Here is a 24,837-nt window from a genome sequence, read left to right on the forward strand (position 1 = left end):
GGATGGGGACAGAAGAGGACATTTTCAGCCTATGGTAGCTGCATTACAGTTGCATCTTTAACTCGCCTCCCTACAGGGGTGCGTAGCCTGGAAGAAGACAGCTGGCACAAGGCTGTGAAGCAGAGCAGTTGCTGGAACCCAGCCCTACCCCAGCCAGCTTCATCACTCCGTCCATTGTATGCACTGCACAGGGAGGGGGAGAGAGACTAGAAATGGATTCAGGATACTGCATTTTCCCCCCACGTGGCATTGGTAAATGTCCTGCAGTTGCTGGCTGCACCAATCCATTTGCAAAGGAGCTGCCCTGAGCAGAGATGGGCTCAGCTGTTGCCGCGCTCTGTACAAGCCCAGTGTCTGAATTCTGTCTGAAGCAGAGGCTGTTGTTTTTCAGACAGAGAAGCCAGTTCTCTCTCTCTCTCACACACACACACACACACACACACACACCCCTGCTGCAGGGTAATAGCAAAAGCATCGATGCCCAAACAGGTCTGTGGGCTCCTTCACACTAGGCTTTTATCCTGCAATTGAGACTGCTCCTTCACAGAAGTTTGTGGGCTCTTCACATGACGTAGTGATCATCCCAGGCATCTGCTGCACTAAATGCCCTTTGTCCCGTTTTTAAATAGATTGCAGATAATGAGCTATCAAACTTCCCCGTTGTGTTCTGCTTCAGTTTCTGCCGTCAAAAGAGTTAAAGCAGCAAGAAGAGGAGCAAGATCAATTAAAGATAATGGAAGGCTCAGATACGGGGAGGAGAGGGGGAAGGAAGCACGTGTAAAGGGAGTCAGTTGTGATCCTGCATTTAAAACTGAAGCAGAAAGCCCGGTTTTAAATACCGGATTTGGGGGCTCCTTCACACTGAGCTTTTATCCTGCACTAAATGCCCTTTGTCCCGTTTTTAAATAGATCACAGATGATGAGCTATCAAATTACCCCCATTGTGTTCCGCTTCAGTTTCTGCTGTGAAAACAGTAAAAGCGGCAAGCGGGATCAATGAAAGATAATGGAAGACTCAGATACGGGGAGAAGGAGGGAGAAGGAAGCGTGTGAAAAGGGGAGTCATTGTGAACCTGCATTTAAAACGGAAGCAGAAAGCCCCACTTTAAATGCAAGATTTTAGGCTGGGGCAGAGATGCCCTATGGCTGGTGTGTCTCTCTTCCCCGCACCAGACTAGTGCTTTGTGAAGCCTTTCTCCCAACGAGCGCACCCACTCTTAGGAACAAGTTCCCAGGATTCTTTTTGTGTTGTGATGATGTGAGGGTCACTGGCACACTGACTCTGCAGCAGGGAAGTAATAACTTGCAGCCACCCCGAGATGGTCCTCAAAGTGATGTGTGTGTTTAGTGCCAGTGTGCAGAGACTTTTGGGTGGTGCTCTTGGGAGCCTTAGAGGAATTCGTCCATCTGGAGTTCAGCAGTAGGCGACAGATTGCCCTGTAAGAGCCGTCATGATGGAGCTGCAACGGAACACGAGGGGCGTTCTAGGATGCGCTCGCACACCTGGCATTTCCTTGCAGCTCCACTTGGCCACCACAAGCCTGGCCTGTATCTCATGACAACTTGGTGCACATCACAGAATATGCCCCAGAACTCTCTGTAATGCATGGGCACTTCAGGGTTCTTTGACAGACACGTTTGATATGGAAGCAAGAGGTGGGAAGCATCAGAAACATTGCAAGAGCTCATTGGTCCTCTAGAGGGAGCCCATTGCCAGCGCCAAAGACGTACCCTTCCCTTCCCCAGCCTGGTATCCTCCAGCAGTGTTGGACTGCAACTCCCATCGTTCCCAGTCAGCATGGCTGTTGCCTGGGAAGGATGGGAGTTGCAGTCCAAACACATCTGGAGGGCACCAGGTTGGGGATGGCTGGACGACGGGCTGCAGCTCCATCCTTATGACCTCAGTTGCCTGGGAGCTGTTCCCTGCCAGGCACCAACTACTGTTCTTCCTCCCGCTGCCCTTCCTTTTTTTGGCGTGTGTGTCCACTCCCCCAAGCGCTTTGCACAGAGAGCTTCAGCCAAAGGGTTTGTTAGCATCGCCTGTATCTAGCACAACTTGCCACTTGGTATTTTGAAGGGGTAAAACGGCACAGCAAAAGGAAATGCAGCTGCAGCTGTCGGGGAGCAGAACCATGTTCCTAGGAAGGAGAGAGGTTTGCCCAAGCAGCGTCCTCCGCTGGGAGGCCGGCAGGGGAGCCCCCAGAGGCCACAGGGGATAGGCTCAGAGTGAAGCCGGCAGCTTTTCCTTGTCTCCTGACTGGCCACCTCTCTGGGTTCAAAGCCTTTGGGCCTTCCCACCATCCAGGTGGGCCTTTCTGCCCATCAGTGCTGCCTCCTGCCCACTTCTGCAGCACTGCTCCTGCCAACTGTGACATCACGCGTGATGCAAAGGCTGGCTGCTGGGAGGGGCTCTGAGCTTCAAGAAAGACACTAGCCAATTTTACCCCTTCGGCACGAGGAGCCCCTCTCCTTTTCTCACCATTCGCGGCAGCCAGAGGGGAGGAACATTCCCAAACTAAATGCTGTTGAGGCTCAAGCCGCTTCTGCCGATGACGTGTGCCCTGCCAGCTCTCCCTGTGACCAGCACGGTGACTCCCAAGTTCTCTGAAGACTTGCCAGGCCCCAATTCAAGATGTTCCTCTTCGCTCGCAAGACCAAGACCCCCATCAGCACCTATGCAGACTCCTTCCGGCCTCCGAATACCATGAAGAAGTCGTTTGAGGACCCTCCCTTGGCCCTATGGAGTGAGAACAAGTTTCTGACACAGGTAAAAGTCCCCAGGATGATGCCTGCCCACCAGGGGTAGGTTGTAAGGACTCCAAGGTGCAGGCAGAATGCAGGGCTTGGAGTGGAATGCTGGGATCAGCTCAAGTGTCCATCCAGTTCAGGATTCTGCACAACAGTGACCAGCCAGGTGCCCCCGGGAAGGTCACACGAGCAGGTTACAACAATGGTGTTTGCCAACTGTGGTTCATCCTGGCTGGTAGCCAGAACCAACCTTCCCCAACCTGGTGTCCTCTAGATCTGTTGGACTACATCTCCCATAATCCTCCAGCCAGCATGGGCAATAGCCCTGCCAGAGGTGGCCAACACCTTCAAACTGTCTGTGAACCTCTAAAGCAGACTTCCCCAATCTGGTGCCCTCCAGACGTTTTAGATTATGACTCCTAGCATTCCAGGCATTGCCCATTGTGACTGGGGGATGCTGGGAGTTGTAGTCTAAGACATCTGAAAGGCACCAGATGTGGGGAGAGTTGTTCTAGTGTCTCAGGCAAGAGGCTTTTTCCAGCCCAACTTAGAGATGTTGGACATTTAACCTGGGACCTTTTCCATACCAAGCATGTGTTGTTGCTGTTGATTTCTTAGACTCCTTTCTCAAAAGAGAATCAAGGCTACTTATGGTAAAATTAAAATATAAACAATTTAAAACAGCTAAAATAATTATCCACTAAAATACAACCATCCCATAAAATGACAAAATTATCAGTGATAACTGTAAAGAATTTAACTGATGCATTAAATGGACGAAAGTGTAGATGGTGCCAGGTGGGCCTCACTGGGGAGAGCATTCCATAACTGTGGGGGGGGGATGCCCTCTCCCTTGTCACCATTCTCCAAACCTCCCTTGGAGGAGGCACCCAGGGGCGGGGTGGGGCTCAGATATTGATCGTAGTGTACATGTAGATTCATACCAGGAGCAGCACTTTGTCAGGTATTGCAGTTCCAAGCCATATAAGGCTTTATAACCCATAGCTTGAATTGGGCTTGGAAATGTAGAGGCAATCAGTACAAGCAGACCAGAATTTTTGTTGGATGCTCAGACCTTCTGGTCCCATCATCGATCTGGTTGCCACATTATGCACAAACTGCAGCTTCCTGTCCTGAAAGGCAGCCCCACATAGAGCGCACTGCAGCAATCTAACCAGGAGGTTACCAGAGCATAGACCACGGAAGCCAGGTTACCCCTGTCCAGATAGGGGCACAACTGGGCTCCCAGCCAAAGCTGGTAGAAGGTGCTCAGCACCACTGCAGCCCCCTGAGCCTCAGGTGACTGTCATGGCTTCAGGAGAACCCCCAATCTATGAAGCTGCTGTGGGGGGGGGGTATCCACATCCAGCATAGGCTGAACACCATTCACTCCACCACTGGCCTGTGGGTCTTCTTCATGGCACAAGTCGTAAGAAGAGCCGCGCTGGATCACAGCAAAGATACCCAGTCCAGCACTTTGTTCCCCCAGTGGCCAACCAGATGCCCCAGTGGGAAGCCCACAAGCACCCTCCTACTCATGTTCCCTGTTCCCAAGGAGCTTATGATAAAAAATAGATGGGGGGGCGGAAGGCTGCGGGCAAGTGCCGTTACACAGACTTAAAGTGTGGAGAGTTGGCAATGCGGATGGAAGAGGATAAGCCAAAGGCCATGCTGACAAGGTGCCCTTTGAGGAGGGATTTGAAGGAAGGGAAGATAAATCTTTTTGTTAATGAACTTGTGAGTGACCTTGCCTGGGCAACAGGCCGCAGTGGGTTCCAAACCCAACCAAAGCCGTAAGTAAAGCATCCTTCATTGCACGGGTTGGCTCGGAGATCTATCAGTCATACAGCCGCCAAGTGATTGGCAGGCAAGTGTTTGGATCCTTTCACCCTGCTTCCATAAGAACCCCACTGATCATAGCAAGAATGGGAGGGAGAAAAAAAGCAGGCTGCACGGAGGGTAAACCAGCTTGTGTGAACCAGCTTGAAAACGCAAAACTTTCCTTCAGTTTCTGGGCTTCGGTTTATCCTTGTGAAAGCGGCACTCTCTGCTGTGCAGAATGTGTACAGGTGGTACCCAAAAAAAAGGCAGCCATGTTGGTCATAAGAAAAAAAATCCTAAATCCATATCGAGTAATACCTTTACGAGATCACACACCCCAAAATGACAAAGCTTTTGAAAACTGCAAGATCTTTGTCATCAGGCAAGATGTTACAAAAAGCAGGTTAGCAGGGGGAGGGGAAAGAGGAGCGGGGGAAAGGCTGCCTGGATCTATTCAGTAAGTCTGCACAGAGTCTTAAGATGACATGGAGGAGGAAAATTTGCAGACAGTTTTGTCCATGTCATCTGAAGACTTTGGCTGTGCAGACATCCTGATTACATTGTCCAGTCAGCTTCCCCACCCCATACCACACACCCATCGCCAACCTCCTTTTTCTAACATCTTGCCTGATGAAAAGATCTGGAGAACTTAAAAGCTTGCACATTTGTTAGATGGCCTAATAAAAGTATTATGCTACATTTATAGGTAGTAAATCACTGAGGCACAGCTAATTTAGAAAAGTGGTGTGAGCTGCCAGGGCCATGTCCCTAGGCAAATTCCTGAGGCCTGCCCCCTCCACTCAAAAACCAAAACAAAACCCTAAAGGTGCCCCTGTTTGTGGGCTTGCATCATGCAGCTGGTGCTCCCTACAGTAGCTCAGGAGTGATGCACGATGCACTCTTCGGCCAAGCGCCATGCCAAGGGCTGAGCTTGCTGCTGCTGAGGGGGAAAGCGATCCTGCACTTGGATCTGATCCCTGCTCAAAACCCACCTTTTCCATAAAGCCTTTGGCACAACCTCTGAGTTCCCGTGACCCCATTGTAATGTAAGTCTCAGTATGTGTAACTGAGGCACAAGCATATTCTTCCTCTGTCCCCACCAGGCCAAAGTTTAGATCAGGGGTCCCTGCCCATGGGAAACTCAAACAGTGCCCACAAAGCGCTCCGCTCCCAGCCCCCTTCAAAAGGGTATTTTTTAATAAAGAACTTGAGAAGCATTAGGGCACCAGCTTCTCTTTCCTACCTGCCCCTGATCAGCTATTCAGTGACCCAGAAGAGAAGGAAAGAGTTGCTTCCTGGCCCCGCCCAGTCTTCTTCCATCCATGCCCTTTGCTTGCTTTCTCTCTTTCCACCCCCAGGCTTGCTATTTCTCTCCCCCCATCCCCTTTCCTCATTCTCTCCCTTCCCCGTGCTAGCCTTCTTTTCCTTCCTAGCCCATACCCTCACTCTTTCCCACTCACCCCTTTATCTTGCTGTTTCTCTCTACTCTCATCGTCTGGCCTCGCTATTTCTCTCCCCCCAGCTCCTTCTATCGCTGTTTCTCCCCCATCGTAATCTCTAGCCTCGCTATTTCTCTCCCCGCACCACTTCTTGACTAGCCAGGCCCCCACGACAGCTATTATGTGACTAGCCATTTGGTGGTGGCACCCGGAGCAGTTTCACAAATTCCCAAATGTGCCCACGGGTCCAAATGGGTCCGAACAGTTATGATAGAGGTGTACAAAATTATGCCTGGTGTGGAGAATGGGGACAGGGAGGCATTTTTCCTCCCTCTCTCATAACACTAGAACCCAATGGGGTCATCCCATGAAGCTGAGTGGTGGGAGAGTCAGGACAGATAAAAGGAATTCCTTCTTCACACAGCACATAGTTAAATATGGAATTCACTTCCACAAGATGCAGTGATGGCCACCAGTTTGGATGGATTGAAAAGGGAATTAGACAAATTCCTGGAGGAGAAGGCTATCATTGGCTACTAGTCCTGATGCCTCTGTGCAATCTGCAGTATCAGAGGCAGTATGCCTCTGTGCACTCCAGTTGCTGGGGAACATGGGCAGGAGGGTGCTGTTGCACTCATGTCCTGCTTGGGGGTTTCTCATGAGCAGCTGGTTCGCTACTGTGTGTATGGAATACTGGACTAGGTGGACCCTTGGTCTGATCCAGCACGGCTCTTCTTAAGTTGCTACGTTCCTAAGTTTGAGGACCCCTGGTTTAGATTGTAACCTCCTCAGGGAAGGGACCTGTAATCTTCTGCTTTGGAAAGTACTGCTCACGTTAATGGTGCAAAATAGGGATAGAAGTAGCTGACGCTAGAATGGCCATTTGCGTCAATGGGTGGCTGCACTCCAACCAAATGTCCACTGCTGGGGGTTTTGAAGCCAACAACTCTGCTCTACAAAGGCAAAGAGGGATGCCTCAATGCGAAGGGGTCGAGCAGCCTCCCGCAACCGGGTGCCCTTCAGGTTTTTGGGACTACAACTCCCAGCATTCCAAACCACTAGCCATGCTGGCTGGGGCTGATGGGAGCTGAAGTCCACAACGTCTGGGAGGGCACCAGGCTGGGGAAGGCTGAAGGAGGGGAGGCTTTCCTCTGAGCTGTCAGTGGCCATCCGTAGCTCCCCTCTCTCTTTCCGGATGGGTCTACAGACAGCCTTTCTCTACCACACCATAGCCCTCCCTGCTGAGCCACCATCCGGAGAGGCGCCAGCTGCCCTGGCTCTTTCTTGCCTGCTACTCCTACCAGCCTCAGCTGGGTGTCTGGCTCTCAGCCCAGGGTGGCCTTTGCAAGCAGCCCCACATGATATATTTTATTCTGTTTATTGTATTTCTATGCTCCTCAATAGCCAAAGCTCTCTGGGCAGTTCACAAAACTTCAAACCCTAAAACACAACATGATAAAACTTAATATCCACGTTTTAAAAGTTTAAAACAGGATAGAACCAAAGTAAAAAAAAAAAAAAAATCAGAGTGAAAGCCAGCAGAAAAGATCTAAAAATACAACACTTAAAAAAAGAATAAAAATTAAGCACTAAAAGGCCTGAGAGCATAAAAAGGTCTTCATCTGGCGCTGAAAAGACCCTCATGTAGGCAGCAGACAAGCCTCTCTGGGGAGGGCCTTCCACATCCAGGGCGCCTCCACTGAAAAGGCTCTCTCCTTAGTAGCCGCCCACCTCGCCTCATGTGGCAAAGGCACCTGGAGGAGGCTACTGAAGATGATCTTAGGGTCTGGGCAGGTACATATGGAGGAGACCATCGTTCAGGCCACCTGGCCCCAAGCCATTTAGGGCTTTGAAAGTTAACACAAGTACTTTGCGTTGGGCCCAGAAATTGACCGGAAGCTAGTACAGATCACACTGGCTTCAGTGATACTTCCTGGGCAGTTCTAAATTCATTGCACATGTATCCTGCTCTTTCTGTAGGGACTTGGGCAGAACTGCATACAGTTGCTTCCTTTTGTCCTCACAAGAAACCTATACAAGGTAAATTAGGCTGAGAGAGGGAGTGACCTTTATAAGGACAGCCCGTAAATGTTAATGTTTGCATCAAACATTATTTGAATTTGTGTTTGTTTATTTGCTAAATTTATATGTTGCCTTTCTATGCAATAAACAGTCCCCAGGGCAGTTCAGATAAAAACAGCAAAATAACTTAAAGCATAATTCAACCATGAAACATTGTGCCAAAATATAATAAAACAAATGCAGCCATAAAATTCAGCAAAAGAAATACTGTTACCTACCCATACTTTATTTATTAAATGTATATGGCTATGCAGATGAGAAAAAACGTGTGAGAGCATGGAGGGGGCAGTGATCCAAGGAGCCACTACCTTCTTTCAGGGATCCCAGAGGATCAGATCCTCTCTGTCTTTGCAAGTTATGGACAAAATACAGGCTCAAACAAGTTTCTAGCCCGAAGGATGCAATCTAGTATCCTCCAGATGTTTTAGACTACAAACTCCCACAAGCCCCAACTAGCATGGTCAGTGCTAGTGATTTGGGGAGGCTGCCCTCTGTGATTTGGGGAGATGTAGCACAAAACATCTGGAGGGCATGAAGTTGCCTACTAGCCAATCTTGAAAAGACAATGGATAGCACAAAATCTGCATGCAATGTCTGCCTATCCTCTACAGACCACCAAGAATTATCTGTAGGGTTGTGGGTAGCAGTAAAATCCCTGCTGTGCGATCAAGGTCTAAGCATGTCCAGGGTCAGAGAGCTGTTTGCCACCAGCAGGATCAGAAGGAGCAAGGCTGGGAAATTGTTTGACTGAAAGCCAGTTCACACAACCGTATTCTACACGGTGAAGCTTTCTCTTCCAGCGGATGCTGGCAAACTGAACTTCTGTTAGTAATGCACAGCACTGCAATCCAGCTCACAAATCCACCACGTCAAAAATGGGCTTGCTTCTGGAAGACTCCCCCCCCCCTGTAGAAAACAGTCACGTCAGGGCGTACAGTAAAGCAGCCTTCCCCAACCTGGTGCTCTCTGGAAGTGTTGGACCACAACTCCCAGCATGTAGTCCAACACCTCTGGAGGGCACTGGGTTGGGGAAGGCTGGAGTGAAGCATCCCAGAGCCTAGTTTGGCAATCCAGACTCTAAGCAGTTGTGCGAAAGGGGCCGGCAGCAGAAATCCTTCTGCTCCTGCCTCCTTAGAACCTTGACCTGGAAATGGTGGCGACTGGGCTGCCTGCTGTGAGAGTCTTGCCCCTGGTTCGGCTTTCACATCAGGGGATTCCACATCTGCATCCACAGACGTCCGCACAAACAAACAAAACGAATGTGCTGTTCTTAGCGGCCCCTCACTTGGGTGCAGTCATTCCTCCGAGTCATCTGTGTGCTGCAGCCAGTTGAATCGGTGGTGCACTGGGATGCGGCTGCTGTGCACACGTGACGCGCACTGGCTCTGCCACTGCTGCACTGCAGTGTCCCTTTGCACCTGCAGCAAGGCGGCGCCTGGCGGGATGCACCACGCAGCCTGCCCTGCCCCCCCAGCTGGCGTGTGCCAAAGGGCACCGTCCCCTCACCAGTGTTAAAGGGAGTTTCAACCACCAGTCCGGCTGGCTTCTGTGGAACAGGGTGGGGATGGCGCCCTCTTGGCCTTTGCCTCGGGCAGTGAAATGTCTTGGGCTGGCCTGGAACCTGCTTTCCACCCCAGAAGATCCCAGGTGCAAGAGCAGGGCGGGGAAAGGCCTGAGGCCTGCTTCCTATCCAAGGGGACCACACTCGACTGGAAGCCTCAGAGTCCCGGCTCCACAGAGAGCAGCCTCACAGCCCCAGGTCTGCTGCTCTAATCCTCCTCCTTCCATTCTGTGGCTGCTCCTTCAGACTTATGAACCTGCCACATTCAGATGCACCCATTGAGCACAGTTGCTGGCGGGAAAACTGCAGCCAAAGGTTGCTTGTGGGATCCTGGCTGCTCACGGTTTAACAGGATGCTAGATCGATGGAGGTTTGCTGTAATTTGGCAGGGCTGTTCTTATCTTACATCAGCCTTCCCCAACCTGGTGTCCTCCAAATTCCCTGGCTGGGGCATGCTGGGAGTTGTAGTCCAGCACATCTGGAGAACAGCAGGTTGGGGAAGGTTGCCTTACGTATTTAAAACCCAGTGGAAAGATTCCCACATTCTAAAGTTATACCCTTTTGCACCATCTCCATGTACCAGGTGCTGGATGCCCTCTCCTTTTTTGTTGTTTTGCTCACCTGTATTATGGCTCCCCCCCTAACTGTGACATCACAGCTGATGTAAGCCAAGCTAGTGCCAGTTTGGAGGCTGTGAGTTTTGAGAGCCATTAACAGGCTGTGGTTTGTTACTTGAGTGCAAAGGATCCCCTTTTTATTTTCTTACCTGTCAGAGGGTGGTGTGGGTGGGAGGCAGATTCTTTAGTGTGATATACAAAAGCCCTTTTTGCTAGGCAACCTAGAGTATAGTCGAGAATTTAGTTTAGGTCCAGGGTGGAATCTTCAGGGCAGAGCAACCTCTGGAAAGATGTTCATCTTTGCGCATAAGACAGAGACGCCCATCAGCACTTACACAGACTCGTTCCGAATTCCCTGCCTCACAAAAGAGAGCTATACGGAGCCTTCACTCAGGTTAGGTGACATGAGCTCTGGCACTAGCAAGGTAAATCTTTACAAGTGTCTGATAAAAGCCAAGGGGTGTGTGTGAGAGAGAGAGAGGGAGTGGGAGAGAGTTTGTAGGAAACTATAGAAATAGAAATTTAAGAACAGTAGAACTGAGGATTGGTTGTTTGTTTGTTTGTTTGTTTGTTTGTTTTCTTCAATTTATGAGTCACCCTATAGCCAAAACTCTCACCAGGTCATACATAATAAAAATAAACACATTAAAAATAGTAATGAACCCAATTGCATCCCTTAAAAAATGAAAGAAATTGAAAGCAGCAACAAAAATAATATTTTAAAACTGGAAGATAAATACCAAGGCAGCTAAAACGATCCATGTCCTTCTCCACCAACCTGCACACACGCGTGCGCACACACACACACCATGCAACATGCAAACTATGCCAAGCAGAGCTGGCGGCAAGGGTAGGCATGGGCGGCCCCTTGTCGAGGGCCCACACCCCAGCAGGACCCACTGGCAAGAGCCCCCTGGAGTCGCTCCTCCTCTTCGCCACGGCAACCTGCTTGTTCGCCTGCCTCTCGCTCTGGCCCAGGCGACGGTGGTGGGGAGGAGGAGGAGCAGGAGACGCCCCGGCCTGCAGGCTCCCTGGCTCTCTGCCCGTCGAGCGCGAGTGGAGTGAGGATGGGGAAGAGGAAGAGGAGGAGAAGAGCAGCTGGTGACCATGGCAGAGAGTGGGCAGGCTCCCTGAGGGAGGGGGGCCATTGGGGGGCCTTGCCCCAAGACCCTTCAAACCTGGAGCCGGCACTGGCACCAAAAAAAGCCAAGCAGCTCACGCAGAGACGCCAAAGGCAAAACACATACCATTGTGCCCCCACCCCTCACCTCTGGCCCCCGGGGCATTCCGTACCACCCCCAGCATGCTTTTTTTATCCCTGGGTGACTGGACATGCTTCAAGGGGAAGCTCTGGGGTGCCACCTCCCACCATCTTTATTTCCTCTGGATGCCCCTGGCTCCCACACAGGGCATTGTTGGGAATAAGGATGGCGCTGGAGGGCGGGACTCTGCTCTGCGGAGTATCAACCGCCCAGATAAAAAGAAATCAATCAAGGACCAATTTCAAAAAATAAAATAAAAATCAGGAGGGGCGGGCGCCCAGAAAGGTAGAATGTATGATATGTTCTTGTAATAATTTTTGACTTGTTTGTCATCCTGCATGCTGGGAATGCGACCAAGAGGCAAGCGATTCCATTTCATTGGGAGATTGGGCGCGCACACACCATTTTCCACATGCAGTTTAAAAAAATCCCTCCCCCCCAATGCTAATATTATGTATATAACTTACAATAGTCCAAAACTAATCCAAGGCAAATGATTGCTGGATCTTGCCCCACTATCCAAGTTGTGTTTAACCTCAAACTACCTTTGGAAGCATGAAAATAGAGACATTTTCATGGCAGGAAAAGACCATTGGAGCACTGTCGGAGCCAATTTGGCATACCAGTTAGAGTGCTGGACTGGGGTTAGGGAGATCCAGGTTCTAGTCCCACTCTGCTATGGAGCTCACTGGGTGACTTTGGGCCAGTGAGTGACTTTCAGCCCAACCCACCTCCCAGGGGTGCCGTGTGGATAATATGGAGAGGGAGCGGGCCATGTGAGCCACCCAGGGTTCCTTGCAAGAGGGGAAAAGGCTGGATATAAATGTAATAATAAACAACATTCCAAATCGGATTAACTTTTCATTGCCTTTCTGTGGTCACCCCAGGGGCCCCAAATAAAGCATGTGGAGCAAAGTGGAATCACCCACCCAGTATTACATCATCTGATTATTCTTCAGGAATACCTGTATTCCTGGCTAACTCACTGGTTCTACGTTAATGATAGTTACAAAATATTAAATCTGCCAATGTCTTATTTGGGATGCATGCAAAGGCCAGCTCAGATCCCTGTCCTTGAAGTGGGGCGTGGGCGTGTAGGGTGCTTCTTTTTTAAATCTCTGTGTTAATGATGGTGCTGTATGAGGGGTGCAGGGAGCACAACAAATGCTCTTAAACTGTACAGGCCTCTGTAGTCTATTCCTGAATATATATCAGAGCAGACCTTTGAACGCTGGGAATCTTGTTTCCTCTTCATTGAGATTTCTTCCCACGCCCAGTGGACTCCCCTCCCCAAGCTGCAACAGGCAGCGTTTGCATTTGCCTTTGGTCTTCTGGATCAGCGGCAAAGTGAAACGCTCGACACGCATGCACAGGGCGTGACATGCACAGAGGGCGCATTCAAGTGGAGGCTGGTGGCACTGATGTTCGTGGGGCGGTGAATCCTTTAGAGTTCTGGCAGGTTCTGACTGAAACCCAGAGCGGATCCACTGTCCCATGGACATCAGAGCCACCAGCCTCTGCTTGCACATTCTCACAAGGCGCTTGACTTTGCTCCATCTGCCTCCCTGACCCTGCTTTGTTCTGTGTGCAAAGCCAATGCCACGTGGCTTTGGGCGTTTGCTTTTCATTGTGTGTCCTTCACTGGCCTGTTGATCGAAGGAGGAAAAGGCTCTCCCACCTACCTGCCCCATTGCCCCTGGTTACCAGCTCCCAGGTGGCTCAGCTCGGTTGCGCTCCAGGAGGCTCGGTTCTCAAGGTGCTCAGCAGAGCAGAATTCTGGCTTGCTCTTCTGCCTCTTTTGCGCCACCAGCCCAGGCATCTGAGGGCAATTCTCTGGAAAGCCGCCGTGCCTTCTCCCAAAGGCCTCGCAGGGTTTGCGTCTTCCAGCGTGTCAGCCAGCCTCTTTGCTGAGTAAAGAGGCATTCTTCAGGTGAGGCTGCTTACCTGTGTCCAAGGGGGTGAGAGAGTGTGTATGTATTATATTTTTAATCCACCCAATAACCAATGTTCTGGCAGTGGGGCTCTTCTACTCCCTCCCTCCTCCTTTTCAGTTCATCATAGGTTGACTTTAAATCCATCCGTTTCATTTTATTCCACTCTAGGAGTTGATTCTTTATGTATTGTTGCCTTAGAAAATCAATAGACGTACTGTGGCCAAAACTGAGCTCCCTAAGTTAGAGGTCAGCAACTGGGCGGCCCAAACACTCAGCCAGGCCCCGGGGAGGGGGCTTCCCATCGCAGCGAGACTGAACATTTGAGGTCCTGCTTCCGCAGGTAGATAACTGAATATGAACTGTTTTTATCGGGAGCCAGCGTGATATAGCAGGGAGTGTTGGATTCAGGTCAGGGGAACTGGCACTCTTTCCACTTAGCCTACCAAACAGGGTTGTTGTGAGGATAACGTGGGAAGGAAGGGGGGACATGCCTTCCCCAACCTGGTGCTCTCCAGATGTGCGGGGCTATTACTCCCAGCATTCCCAGCACATCTGCTAATGCAGGCGGTTGGTCAAAGGCCTCATGGCACATGCACGCACACCACCCCCTGCAATGCATTGATGGCTCTGCTTCCTGCCTTGTAGGGCTTGACAGTGCCCAGAGTGGACCATCCGGTAGACCAGTCCCACCTGGAGAAGATGGTAAAGAAGGCAGTGCAGGAATACTCGTATAAGAACTCAATAGAGCCAACAGCCTACCGACCGTACAAATACTGGGTGACCAGGGAAGAAGGTACGTCTGTGGCTGGGTGCTCATTCTTCTGCATCAGTTCCAGCAAGGCTTATCTCCCCTTATCTCCCTTATCTGGCCCAGAACAGACAACAGTCACATTGAGCGCCAGCATTCGAACGCAGGACCGAACTAAGGCAGCTTGATGCTCCAGGTCTCTCGTTGTCTTAATAAGTTGGCCCCAGGCAGTAGGAGGCTGTCAAACAGTCCTTCTTTCCCCCTTGCCTTCCCCGAATCTCCAACAGCTAGCTCTCTACCTTTCTTTGCAAGCACTAGTGGGTACTGGCTGCCTGATTCCTGCTACTTAGGCATCCCTGAATGCTGCTGTGTGTGTCTACTGTAGACGTGTCGAACCTCTTTCATCCCAAGGGCTGAATGCCATTTTGGAGAAGCTCCTGGGGGCCACGTTGCAGGGGTGGGCGGGGCTGAAAGCAAAAGGGGCGGGGCCAGAAATGCCGGCATATTCTAAGTTAAAGCTCCTACTGTCAAGTTCCCACTTGGCAAAACCATTGCTTTTATTACACAAACTACCGTCAGATCAGCAGTGCCTTGGGTTACAATTGGAATCCACGGACAGCCCGAAGTACTAAGTTTCTAGACAGCTTTGCATAATACAGGGCCACTCAGACCACAAGCAGCTCCCTCCGGCTAATGCGCTCTGTGAGCGAGCTGCAAAGGAAACTGGCTCCAGGCGTCTCTTCAACAACCTGAGTGGCTGGTGAAGCCCTTCCCTTAGGGTGGGTCTTTCCAGACGGGCCTTCCCAGCACAGCCAGCCTTTTGGAACGCCTCACGAGTTGTCTTGTCGTTGCTCCTCTCGCCTAGCCCGACAGGGATCTGGGATCTCGTATTTCGAATTCCTCCTCCTCTTCCTCCTCCAGTGCTGGCACTCCCCTGGGCGAAGGGGGCCTGGCTGACTACTTTGCCACAGATTAGTTTGCACCTGGACCACCTCCCCGCAGGAACTGTTTGCTGCCTGCAAACTTCGCCCTTCAGCAAGCCCTTCCACCTCCTCCCCCTCTGACCCCGAATCACCCATGTATTTGGGGGTGCCTCCACAGAGGTGCTGGGCCCAATCCCTACCCTTACTGCCAGAGGCATTTTAACCTTTTAGAGTGGGGAAAGAACCACAGAAAAGCCAGGAAGCTACCAAACAGTTGGTGGCTGGGAAAGCGGGTGGGGCCAGGAGAAGAGGGCGTAGCCATCTGGGGAACCCAGAGGGCCGGATTTAGCCCACAGGCCTGACCTTCCCACCTCCACTGTGTGTGCCAGCCTTGCCCAATCTGGCGTCCTTCAGATGTGTGGGACTACAGCTCCCATCATCCCAACCCACAGCGGGCCCTGGCAGCCACCCAAGGATGCTACCATGTGCTAACACCAGGCCTACCTGATGAGAGAGCCAGTGGTGAGGGTGTTGGATGGGGAGCTGGGAGAACCGGGTTCTAGTCCCCACTCGGCCATGGAAGCTCACTGGGTGACTTTGGGCCAGTCACAGACTCTCAGCCCAACCTACCTCACAGGGTTGTTGTTGTGAGGATAAAATGGAGAGGAGGAGGAGAATGTAAGCTGCCTTGGGTTCCTTGCAAGAGGAAAAAAAAGGCGGGATAGAAATGCAATACATAAATAAATAATAAATAAACATTTTCCTCCTGGCTAGCCATCATTGATGGAAGGGCAGGTGTGAAGGGCAGGAAACATCTGTGTATTCAGCAATGTCATTATCATAGAGATAGAATCGTAGGGTTGGAAGGGGCCTACAAGACCATCGAGTCCAACCCCCTGCTCCGTGCAGGAAGCCTGATTCCCAGGGAGTGTCCCATCCAAGTACTAACCAGGGCTCACCCTCCTTAGCTTCCCGAGATCAGATGAGATCGGGTGCATCCAGCCCTCTGCTCATCAATACATTGTTCCTCTACATCCTATAATATGCATTTAAAAAAGAAAAGATGCTACCCTGCAGGGATGGGGCACCTTCTGTGCATGCTTCAGTCACTCTGCACTTTCCTGTTTTGCTTTCTTTGTGTAAAAAGAACCTCACTGAGAAGGCATTCTGCATATGCTCAGCAGCACGCCATCTGACCTGCCAGACTTTGGGGAAACCAAAGGGGGCAACCTCGCCCTTCAGCAGTCCCAGCTGCCCCTTGTGATGTTGTTGCTGTTCAGCCGTTCAGTCGTGTCTGACTCTTCGTGACCCCACGGACCACAACACGCCAGGCCTTCCTGTCCTGCGCTCTCTCCCGGAGCGTGCTCAAGTCCATATCCATTGCATCGGTGATGCTATCTAGCCATCTCATCCAAAAAGCCCTTCCTTGTTTCTGGGCTTTCCCACACACCTCGGCAGACAGGGACTCGTTGCTGAGCCTCCAGGCTCAAAGCCTCCCTCCACATCTGCCAGCCAAAGGCAGCTCCGAGGCCGGGTGAGGAGTTGCGGCTCACACCCACCTTCTGACCCTCCTGCTCCTGCCCAGGCCCCTCCTGCTGCCCTTCTTTCCCCATTGCTCCTCAGTATCCGCTTTCAGAGCCGGCCCTACCGTTAGGCAGAGTGAGGCAGCCGGCTCAGGTGGCGGACGCGCAGCGGTGCGTGGGGCGGGCGTGGGGGCATTTCTCCTCAGCTCCCCAGCCATTCCCCTCTTTGCTCCCTAAGCTAGCCTGCTCCCTCAGGTGTGATGGAGGACACTGCCCCATTGCCGGTGTTGAAGGGAGACCAACTGCCAGTCTGGCTGACTTTGGCACGTGGAGTGGCGTCTCTGTGCTGCCACTCGGCCGTCACTGAGGGCCGCGCTGGCTCCAGCTTTGAAGGGCAAGACACCCCCAGCAGGCCCCCTCCCTTCCCCCGCCCAGCTCACCAGCTGCTGCTCCTCCTCGCCCTGGCTGCCACTTGCTCGCTCGACAGGCACAGAGCCGGTGAGCAAGCAGGCCGTGGCGTCTCCTCCTCCTCCTCCTCCTCCTGACAACCACCGTTGTCTGGGCCAGAGCAAGAGGCAGGTGCACTTGCAATGGTGGCGGAGGAGCAGGTCCAGGGGGCTCTGGCCAGGGGGCCCCGCTTGGGTGTGGGCCCTCGGCAGGCGCCCGACTAGGCTTGCCCCGAGTGCCGCCCTGGCTTCCAGCAGCAGAATGTCTTTGGCCGGCCTGGCCCACCCCTCCCCCCCCCCAGCTGAAGCTGCGCTTCTGTCTCTCCATCGCAGAGAGGTTCAACCCCGTCTTCATCGGTGACGACAGGTACGCGACGTGGAGAACCGGGCCCTACAACAGCGCGGCGTGGAACAGATATACCACCTACCTTCCGCGGATCCCCAGGGTAATCCCTGCGACCCCATGGAGATGCCGCCACCCCTTCCTAAATGGGAAAGGAGCCGGGGGGCGGAGGGCTGTGCCGTGGGGCTGGGACCATGCCATTGGCACACCCATGTGGTTCCTTTGTGCGCATGCTCCCGGAGCATTGTGAGACTATGCTCCAGAGAAGCAACTCCCGCACTGCTGTGGGTGGCCCTTAACCAGCCCCCTGATATCCCTCCCTCGTTTCCCCCTCGCACCCCTATTTCACACCAAAGGTCCGTCTAGTCTAGTATCCTGTTTTCTACACTGGTCAACCAAATGCCGAAGGGAAGCTTACACACAGGGCAGGCAAGAAACAGCCCTCCCTGGTCATCATAACACTTGATATTTGAAGGTACACTGCCTCTGAACATGGAGGTTCTATCCTAGCCATCATGAATTAGTCTCTAATACCCCTTGTCCTTCTGCATGAATTAGTCTCTAAGCCCCCTTTTAAAGCCATCTGCACCATGGGGTCCCCAATTTTTTTGGACCTGCAGGCACATTTGAGAAATTGCTGTGGGCACCACCTCAAAATAGCTCCCATGGAGGATGTGGCTAGTCACATGACAGCTGCCATGGGGGCCTGGCTAGTCAAGAGGTAGTGCAGGGGAGAGAAGTACTGAGGCTAGAGTCTGGGAGGGATGGGGAAAGGGATAGAATTGCTTTCTGGCCCACCCAATCTTCTTCCGTCCACACAGACCTTTCCCCTTTGCCCTCTCTGTCTCCTCCCCCCTCCCAGCCCCTAGCCTCACTATTTCTCTCCCCTCTCCCCTTTCCTTACTATTTCTCTCCCTTCCCCATCCCTAGCCATGTTCTTTCTCTCCCTTCCTAGTCCGTAGCCTTGCCCTTTCTCTCCCACTCACCCCCCCCTTTATCTTGTTGTTTCTCTCAGCTCCTAAGCCCTAGTCTTACTGTTTCTCCCCCTTACCCTTTCCCTTGCTTTCTCTTCCTGTCTGCTGAAAACCTGATCAGTGGCAGGTTCAGAAACAGGAAGGAGAACCTGGCACCCTAATATTTTTCAATTGTGTATTAATTTTTTTTGAAGGGGGCAGGGAGTGAAGAGCTGTGCGGGAGCCATTGGAGGTTCCCGTGGGCGCCACGGTGGAGTCTCCTGAGCTCCACCCATGGCGGCCACCACATCTTGGGGGCAATGCATCCCATTGCCCCTGTCTCTGTTCAAAATGGGACAAGATCAGCCTTCCCCAATCCGGGGCCCTCCAGAGGTGCTGGACTGCAAGTCCCATAATTCCCAGCCAACATGGCCAATGACCATGCTGGCTGGGAATGATGGGACTTGCAGTCCAGCACATCTGGCCGGCGCCAGGTTGAGGAAGGCTGGACGAGATGATTTATGCTTAAACATTTGTGCTGCTAAGTCTGCAAAGGCGCGTTCACAGTAGTTTACCTAAAATTTGTATATGCATCACTATAAAAGAACGATGCACAACAGTTTGAGCATAAGTGTGAATACAGACATGGTGGTGGCTCTGGGTGCTTTTGAAAGGCTTGGAGGCCTTAACACCGTGCTTTTCTCTGCGTGCACCCCAGGGCCAGGCAATCCTGCCAAACCGGTTCTGCCAAAACTAGCCCCAGACAGATGGGTGACCAGCCCCAATGGAACACATTGGCCTTACAGTTAGCTGCTCATGAACTTACCTGCAGCAACGAAACATTGTCCAGGAAAGGACATTTTTCTAAAGCGGGAGAGACCTGGTTCTTTCCTCCCGCCCCAAGGATGTGCCACAGACTAATTTGATGTAATTTAGTAGCATTTTAATCCTGCTCCTCAGCCAACTGGGGCACCCAGAGCGGCCCCACCCAAGCCTTTTTTCTGTCTAAACATGCATAGGATTGCGCCTGGGAGAATGTAGGTGCCAGGGTAGCATCTCCGGAGAGAGAGGTCCATAACTGGGATGCCATCACCGAGAAGGCCCTCTCTCCCCAGTCTCCAGCCCCCTCACTTCACCCAGAGGAAAGTTCCTGTGTATGAAAAGACAAGTGAGGAACGACGTTCTTGGCTGGCCTCTTCTCTAGGCATAGATACGTGTCAGCTTTGATATGACTGTGAACCCATTTTAGATACCAAGCGGGGAGCCAGGTCCGTTGCCCGCATGTCTGCCCTGTTCACACCCCCACACACAGCGGGGCGGGGGGAGCTGTTTTTGACATCAAAAGGAGCACTCAGGTGAGAGGAGCAGGATCTTCCTTATTCCCAGCCATTTCTCCCAGCCCAGCTCAATGCTGGAATGAATCAAGGAGGCAAGAAAGGTTTTTACACATGGACATGTCAATGGGGAGGCTGGGAGGGGGAGGATTCCACACTCCTTAGCTATATGCTCCTGTTGATCTAAAAATTAGACCAGTCTTCCCCCACCTGGGGTCATTGGCCATGCTGGCTAGGAATGATGAGAGTTGTAGTCCAACACATCTGGAGGGCACCTGGTCAGGGAAGGCTGAATTAGCCCCTCCCCATTTTATACATGAATGGGGCAGACATGGGAACAACAAAACATGGCTATTGCCCCCATCATGCATGTCTATTTTCGGGCCTGACATAAGTCTACTGGCTAGTACCTGTAACGTCACACCTAGAGCTATTTCTCTGATTTATGTATTTGTCCCCTACTCTTCCACCAAAGAGCATAGAACAGTTTTCTCCATGGCAGTCTCCCATCTGAGTAGCACCGAGAGCCAGGTCTGCCCAGCTTCTGCTGCAGAGCTGTGTCGTGTGCCTTCTTGGATCGTCCGGAACCTAAGTTCTGCTCTTGAGCTTGCAGCTGTGCAATGCCCAAACCCACCCCCTGCCCCTGCTTCCAAGAATGTCAACTGACTCACGCAGTGTGATCTTGTCTTGCAGGAGGCCGGGATGGAGACGATACTTCGCGGAATGCCCATGCAATACCCTCCAAAACCTGAGCGTCTCAACAATTACGGTAAACTAATCCACATTCCCTATGTACTGTGTAGTAGACCAAATGAATAAGTGGGTAGAAAGGAGGGAGAGACTTTATCTAGGCAAAGCCCTTAAGCTGAAATAATTGCAGAAGTGGCTGAAAACCGTTTGGTGCCTGAGGTGGAGAATGCCAGTGGTACTTTGCTCCCTCGCAGGGGGGTAAAAATATAATAAGCTTAACTGATTATTAGCTTCCCTTCTGAAAGTTCCCTGCAATCTACCATCGGATGAGGGACAAAGTAGGCTTGACATTATTTATGTCTTTAGCTCTGGTGTGCAAGATTATTATTTTTTAATAACGACAACCTGTGAAAGCTTGTGCCATCATAAAATTGTTATTCTTTAAGGTGCCACAAGACCCTTACTTGTTTTAAATAAAATAGCAATACATAATAAAAACCAATAGCAAAGGCCAAAAAGCAGCAGGGTAAAAAGCAAAAAAAGCAAGGGTTTCAGGCAGAGATCATTCCCAGCCTTAACTGGAGATGCTGCCGGGGATTGAACCTGGGGCCTTCTGGGTGCGAAATACAAGTTCTACCACTGTGCTGCACCCCTGTTCTAAAAGCTGAGCGCTCACTGAAATAGCAACACGGCTGCGACATTAGGTTCTCCTCCTTTGTAACTGGAAGGACACTAGGCACCTGATCCTGCAAGCCATCTTTCAGCGCCATGTGGCATGGGGCTAAAAAAATGGGGTGGGGGAGAAATACAAGTTAGCCATCCTCATCCTTGAGGCCCATTTGTCCAGCATTCTTGCTCCAATGGTGGCTGCGCAGATGCTGCTGGGAAGTCACCAGGTGGGGCATACAGGTGTGATCTTCTCTAGCAACTGATCTTTAGGGGTATACTGCCTCTGAACATGGAGGTTCTTTTTAACTCTCTTGGCAAAATTGCTGTAGATGGGTCTATCATCATCTGCGAATTTGGCTAACCCCTCTTGAAGACATCTAACCACAGTGAGCGCATGACTCCCTTGTTACAACAGCTTCACTGGCTACCGGTCTGGTTACAGGCATAATTCGGAGCGCTGGTTATGACCTAGAAGGCCCTACGTAGCTTGGGACCATGGTGCCTGAAGGACTGCCTTCCCCCGTACGAGCCTGCTTGGGTTTTAGAAACGTTGGGCGGGGTCCTTCTCTCAGTCCCGGCCCCGTCAGAAGCATGTGTGGTGGGGACATGAAAGAAGGCCTTCTTGGTGGCTGATCCCAGGCTGTGGAACTCCCTGCCCAAGGAGGCAAGGCAGGTTGCATTCTTTTCTGTTGTCCTCCTGCTGGCTGGAAAAGACATTTCCATTCAGGCAGGCTTTGGGGGTATAAGCTGGTCTGTTGCTGAAGGGGTTTTTAATTGGTTGAGTGTTGCTTACTTCTTTTATTGTTACATTTTTATTGTATTTTCGATTTGTTTGCTTTTCTGTTATGTTTTAATCAAGATTTTATTTTGTAATCTATATGTTATTGTTAGCTGCCTTGAGTGCCTTTTTTTTTTTTTTGCAGGAAGTGGGGGGTATAAAGTAATTAATTAAATAAAGATAAATAAGCTGGTGTCTGTCACTGGAAGTAGTGACTGTGAATTTCATCATTTCATTTTGCGTTCTGAGAAGGCGCATGCTCTTTTTTCTGTCCTGAACCTACCGCCAATGTACTGACTTCACCAGGTGGCCCTGAGATCTAGTGCTCTGCTGACCTCCGAGCAGTGCCAGCTCCAGGTTTCTGCGGGTCCTTGGGCAGGACACCCTCCATGCCCCCCATCAATGAGTCCACCTTCCCACCACTGTTGTCCCCAGCGGCTCTTGCTCGTCCTTCTCCTCCTCCTCCTCTTTTCTCATCATGGCCGCCACTGGCTGGCTTGGCAGGCAGAGAGCCAGGGAGCAAGCAGGCCATGGCATCTCCTGCTGCTCCTTCTCACCACCACCTGTCTGGGCCAGAGCGAGAGGCAGGCGAACAAGCAGGTTGCCGTGGAAAAGGGGAGGAGCCACTCCAGGGGGCCCTTGGCAGGGGGCCCTTGGCAGGTGCCCGACCATGCCTACTCTTGACGCTGGCCCTACCCCCGAGTGTTAAGCCCCCACCCCTCCCTCCTAGTTTTCCAGGGCACAAGCTTTCCTGTCTTTCTCTCCCCCACCCCACCCCACCCCACCCCTTTTCTTCAGAACGGGAAGTCGTGGTTAACATGTTGAACAGCCTGTCTCGGAAACAGCTCCCATCTATACAGCATCGTTACGCTATTCCGGGCAGGATGCCCTACCAAGGTTACTACAGCCCCTGCACCGGTCGCCACTATTGCTTGCGAGGGATGGATTACTACGTGGATGGAGCCCCCAGCAATGAGAGGCAGATCAGCCAACTAGTTGAGAAGATTGTAAGGTTCGGAGGGTTCTGCTGCTGCCCCCCCTTCCCTCAGGACTCTCGTGGGCTGGGGAAGGGGGAATGTAAAGGGAGCTCAGCCGGACAAATGCCTACATTCCTAAGACACATCTGCAAGGGAGGGTTTGAAAGAGTTCAGAAGCACATTGAATGTGCATCTATGCCCTGCAGGACGGATTTGGGAAGGCACTGCTACTGTGCCAATCTCAGGCCCAACCTGGCAGTTCATGGAAGGAGATCTGCCCATCCTCTGCACCGGCTGTGCCATCTGCAGGATGAGCTTTCCCAACTCTGGAGTCAGAGCAAAGCTGCTTTTCTCTTTGAGGAACTTGTGTTCCAGTTGACTGCCGAAGTGCTTAGGGATGCATGAGAATTCCCTTTGGGAGGTGAACACTCAGTGGATTTTTCCAGTTTGGCCCTGGTGGATTTCGTCCCGTTTTCCCCTGCTGGTGTCAACTCTATCTGTAGTGAGTCAATTCAATACATGGATTCACGGGATTTTTTTATGGTGGCATCTTGCGCAAATTGGATTTGGGGGGTCTAGACATTTGCACAAATGGAGTTGTAATTTTTTTAAATGATTTTTTAATTGGCAATGTTGTGCAAGTACACGCTATCACAAGTCCGTCTGTTTGCTACGTCAGGGGTCCCCAACCCCCAGGCTGCGGAGCAGTACCGGTCCGTGGCCTGTTAGCAACCGGGCTGCAGGGGTGTGCAAAAACCCCTCACCTTGGGTCCGCGGGGGTCCGCAGGGGCGGGGGGAGGCGATCCGTCCCTCCCCCCACAGAATCCTCACCGGCCCCGGCCGGCTCCACTCCGTGGTGAGTCCATGGAGCTGCCAGCCGGCTCCGGCCACTGGCGGACTTCCGGCTGCTGGGATGCAAAGGGCCATTTGCGTCCCTGTACTTCAAGTAATAGGCTACGTAAATCTTTATGTAGCCGATTACTGCAAAGAATGGCAGACTTCCAGCAGCTGGAAGTCTGCCAGTGAAACCCCCCCCCAATCCGTGGAAAAATTATCTTCCATGAGACTGGTCCCTGGCGCCAAAAAGGTTGGGGACCGCTGTGCTATGTAGCCCAGCAGAGGCATATTCCCCTGTTGTAAATATACTTGTCAGTTTCCTCCTCCTCACACACTACTTTGTTTAGCCCCGCAGAACTATATTCCCTATTTGTTGATGAACTTGTCAATTTCATCCTCCACTTTTGAGGGTGAGCGGTATTGAAAAGTTCTTTGACAAATGCAGAATACGGTTCTGCTGGGCTAAACAAAGTAGTGTGTGGAGTGGATGAAACTGACAAGGATACTTACAAGAGGGGGCTACGTAGCAGATAGGTGGACTTGCAATCGTGCACTTGTGCAAGATTGCCAATAAAGAACATTTAAAAATCACAACCCCATTTGTGCAAATTTCAAGATTCCCCCCTACCATTGTGCAAATGGTGGGACCTGAAAAAAAAAACAAAAACACGGTGCAGGTTGCCATGTCGTCCAAACCCGGTGAGGTGCTCGGCAGGGGTGGCTTCCAAACCACCCCACAACCCCTACAACAAGCCATGGGTTGTGGGGTGGTTTGGAAGCCACCCTCGCCATGCACCTCACCCGGTTTGGATGACATGGCAACCTGCACCATGGCGAGAGCAATTAGGGAAATGGTGTGCATGCAAGCGGCACATGCGGGGAAAAGAAGCCATGGTGGCTTCTTTTCCTTCACTGATCGTCCGAACCCGGTCATTATTTAGTCCCCTGATCATCTTTGTCGCCCTTTTCCGAACTCATTCCAATTTATCTGAATCCTTTTAAAAATATATATTTTATTTATTTGTGACACTTATATATCCCTGAATATATTAAAAACACATTAGAAACTCAACATTGAAAACACTTCCAACTAGAGTAAAAAAAAAAATTATTCAAGGAGCAGTAACATGGAGCAGAATGATTACTTTGCGT

General features: G+C 51.5%; 1 protein-coding gene across 1 annotated transcript in view; it reads left to right on the forward strand.

The window, feature by feature from the left end:
- The first annotated feature begins 2,632 nt into the window (after positions 1 to 2,632).
- Positions 2,633 to 24,837, forward strand: part of SPMIP6 (sperm microtubule inner protein 6) — a 31,606-nt gene continuing 9,401 nt past the window's right edge. Inside the window, exons 1-9 of the mRNA XM_084841315.1 lie at positions 2,633 to 2,767; positions 3,974 to 4,047; positions 4,511 to 4,615; positions 9,686 to 9,849; positions 10,485 to 10,693; positions 14,110 to 14,257; positions 17,438 to 17,550; positions 20,428 to 20,503; positions 22,670 to 22,883. Coding sequence (XP_084697441.1) covers positions 2,633 to 2,767; positions 3,974 to 4,047; positions 4,511 to 4,615; positions 9,686 to 9,849; positions 10,485 to 10,693; positions 14,110 to 14,257; positions 17,438 to 17,550; positions 20,428 to 20,503; positions 22,670 to 22,883 — 1,238 coding nt within the window. The remainder of the gene's footprint in view (positions 2,768 to 3,973; positions 4,048 to 4,510; positions 4,616 to 9,685; positions 9,850 to 10,484; positions 10,694 to 14,109; positions 14,258 to 17,437; positions 17,551 to 20,427; positions 20,504 to 22,669; positions 22,884 to 24,837) is intronic.

Source organism: Heloderma suspectum, chromosome 2 (genome assembly GCF_057233095.1).
Source record: "Heloderma suspectum isolate Gila_16-S chromosome 2, 16-S_ref, whole genome shotgun sequence".
NCBI lineage: Eukaryota > Metazoa > Chordata > Lepidosauria > Squamata > Helodermatidae > Heloderma > Heloderma suspectum.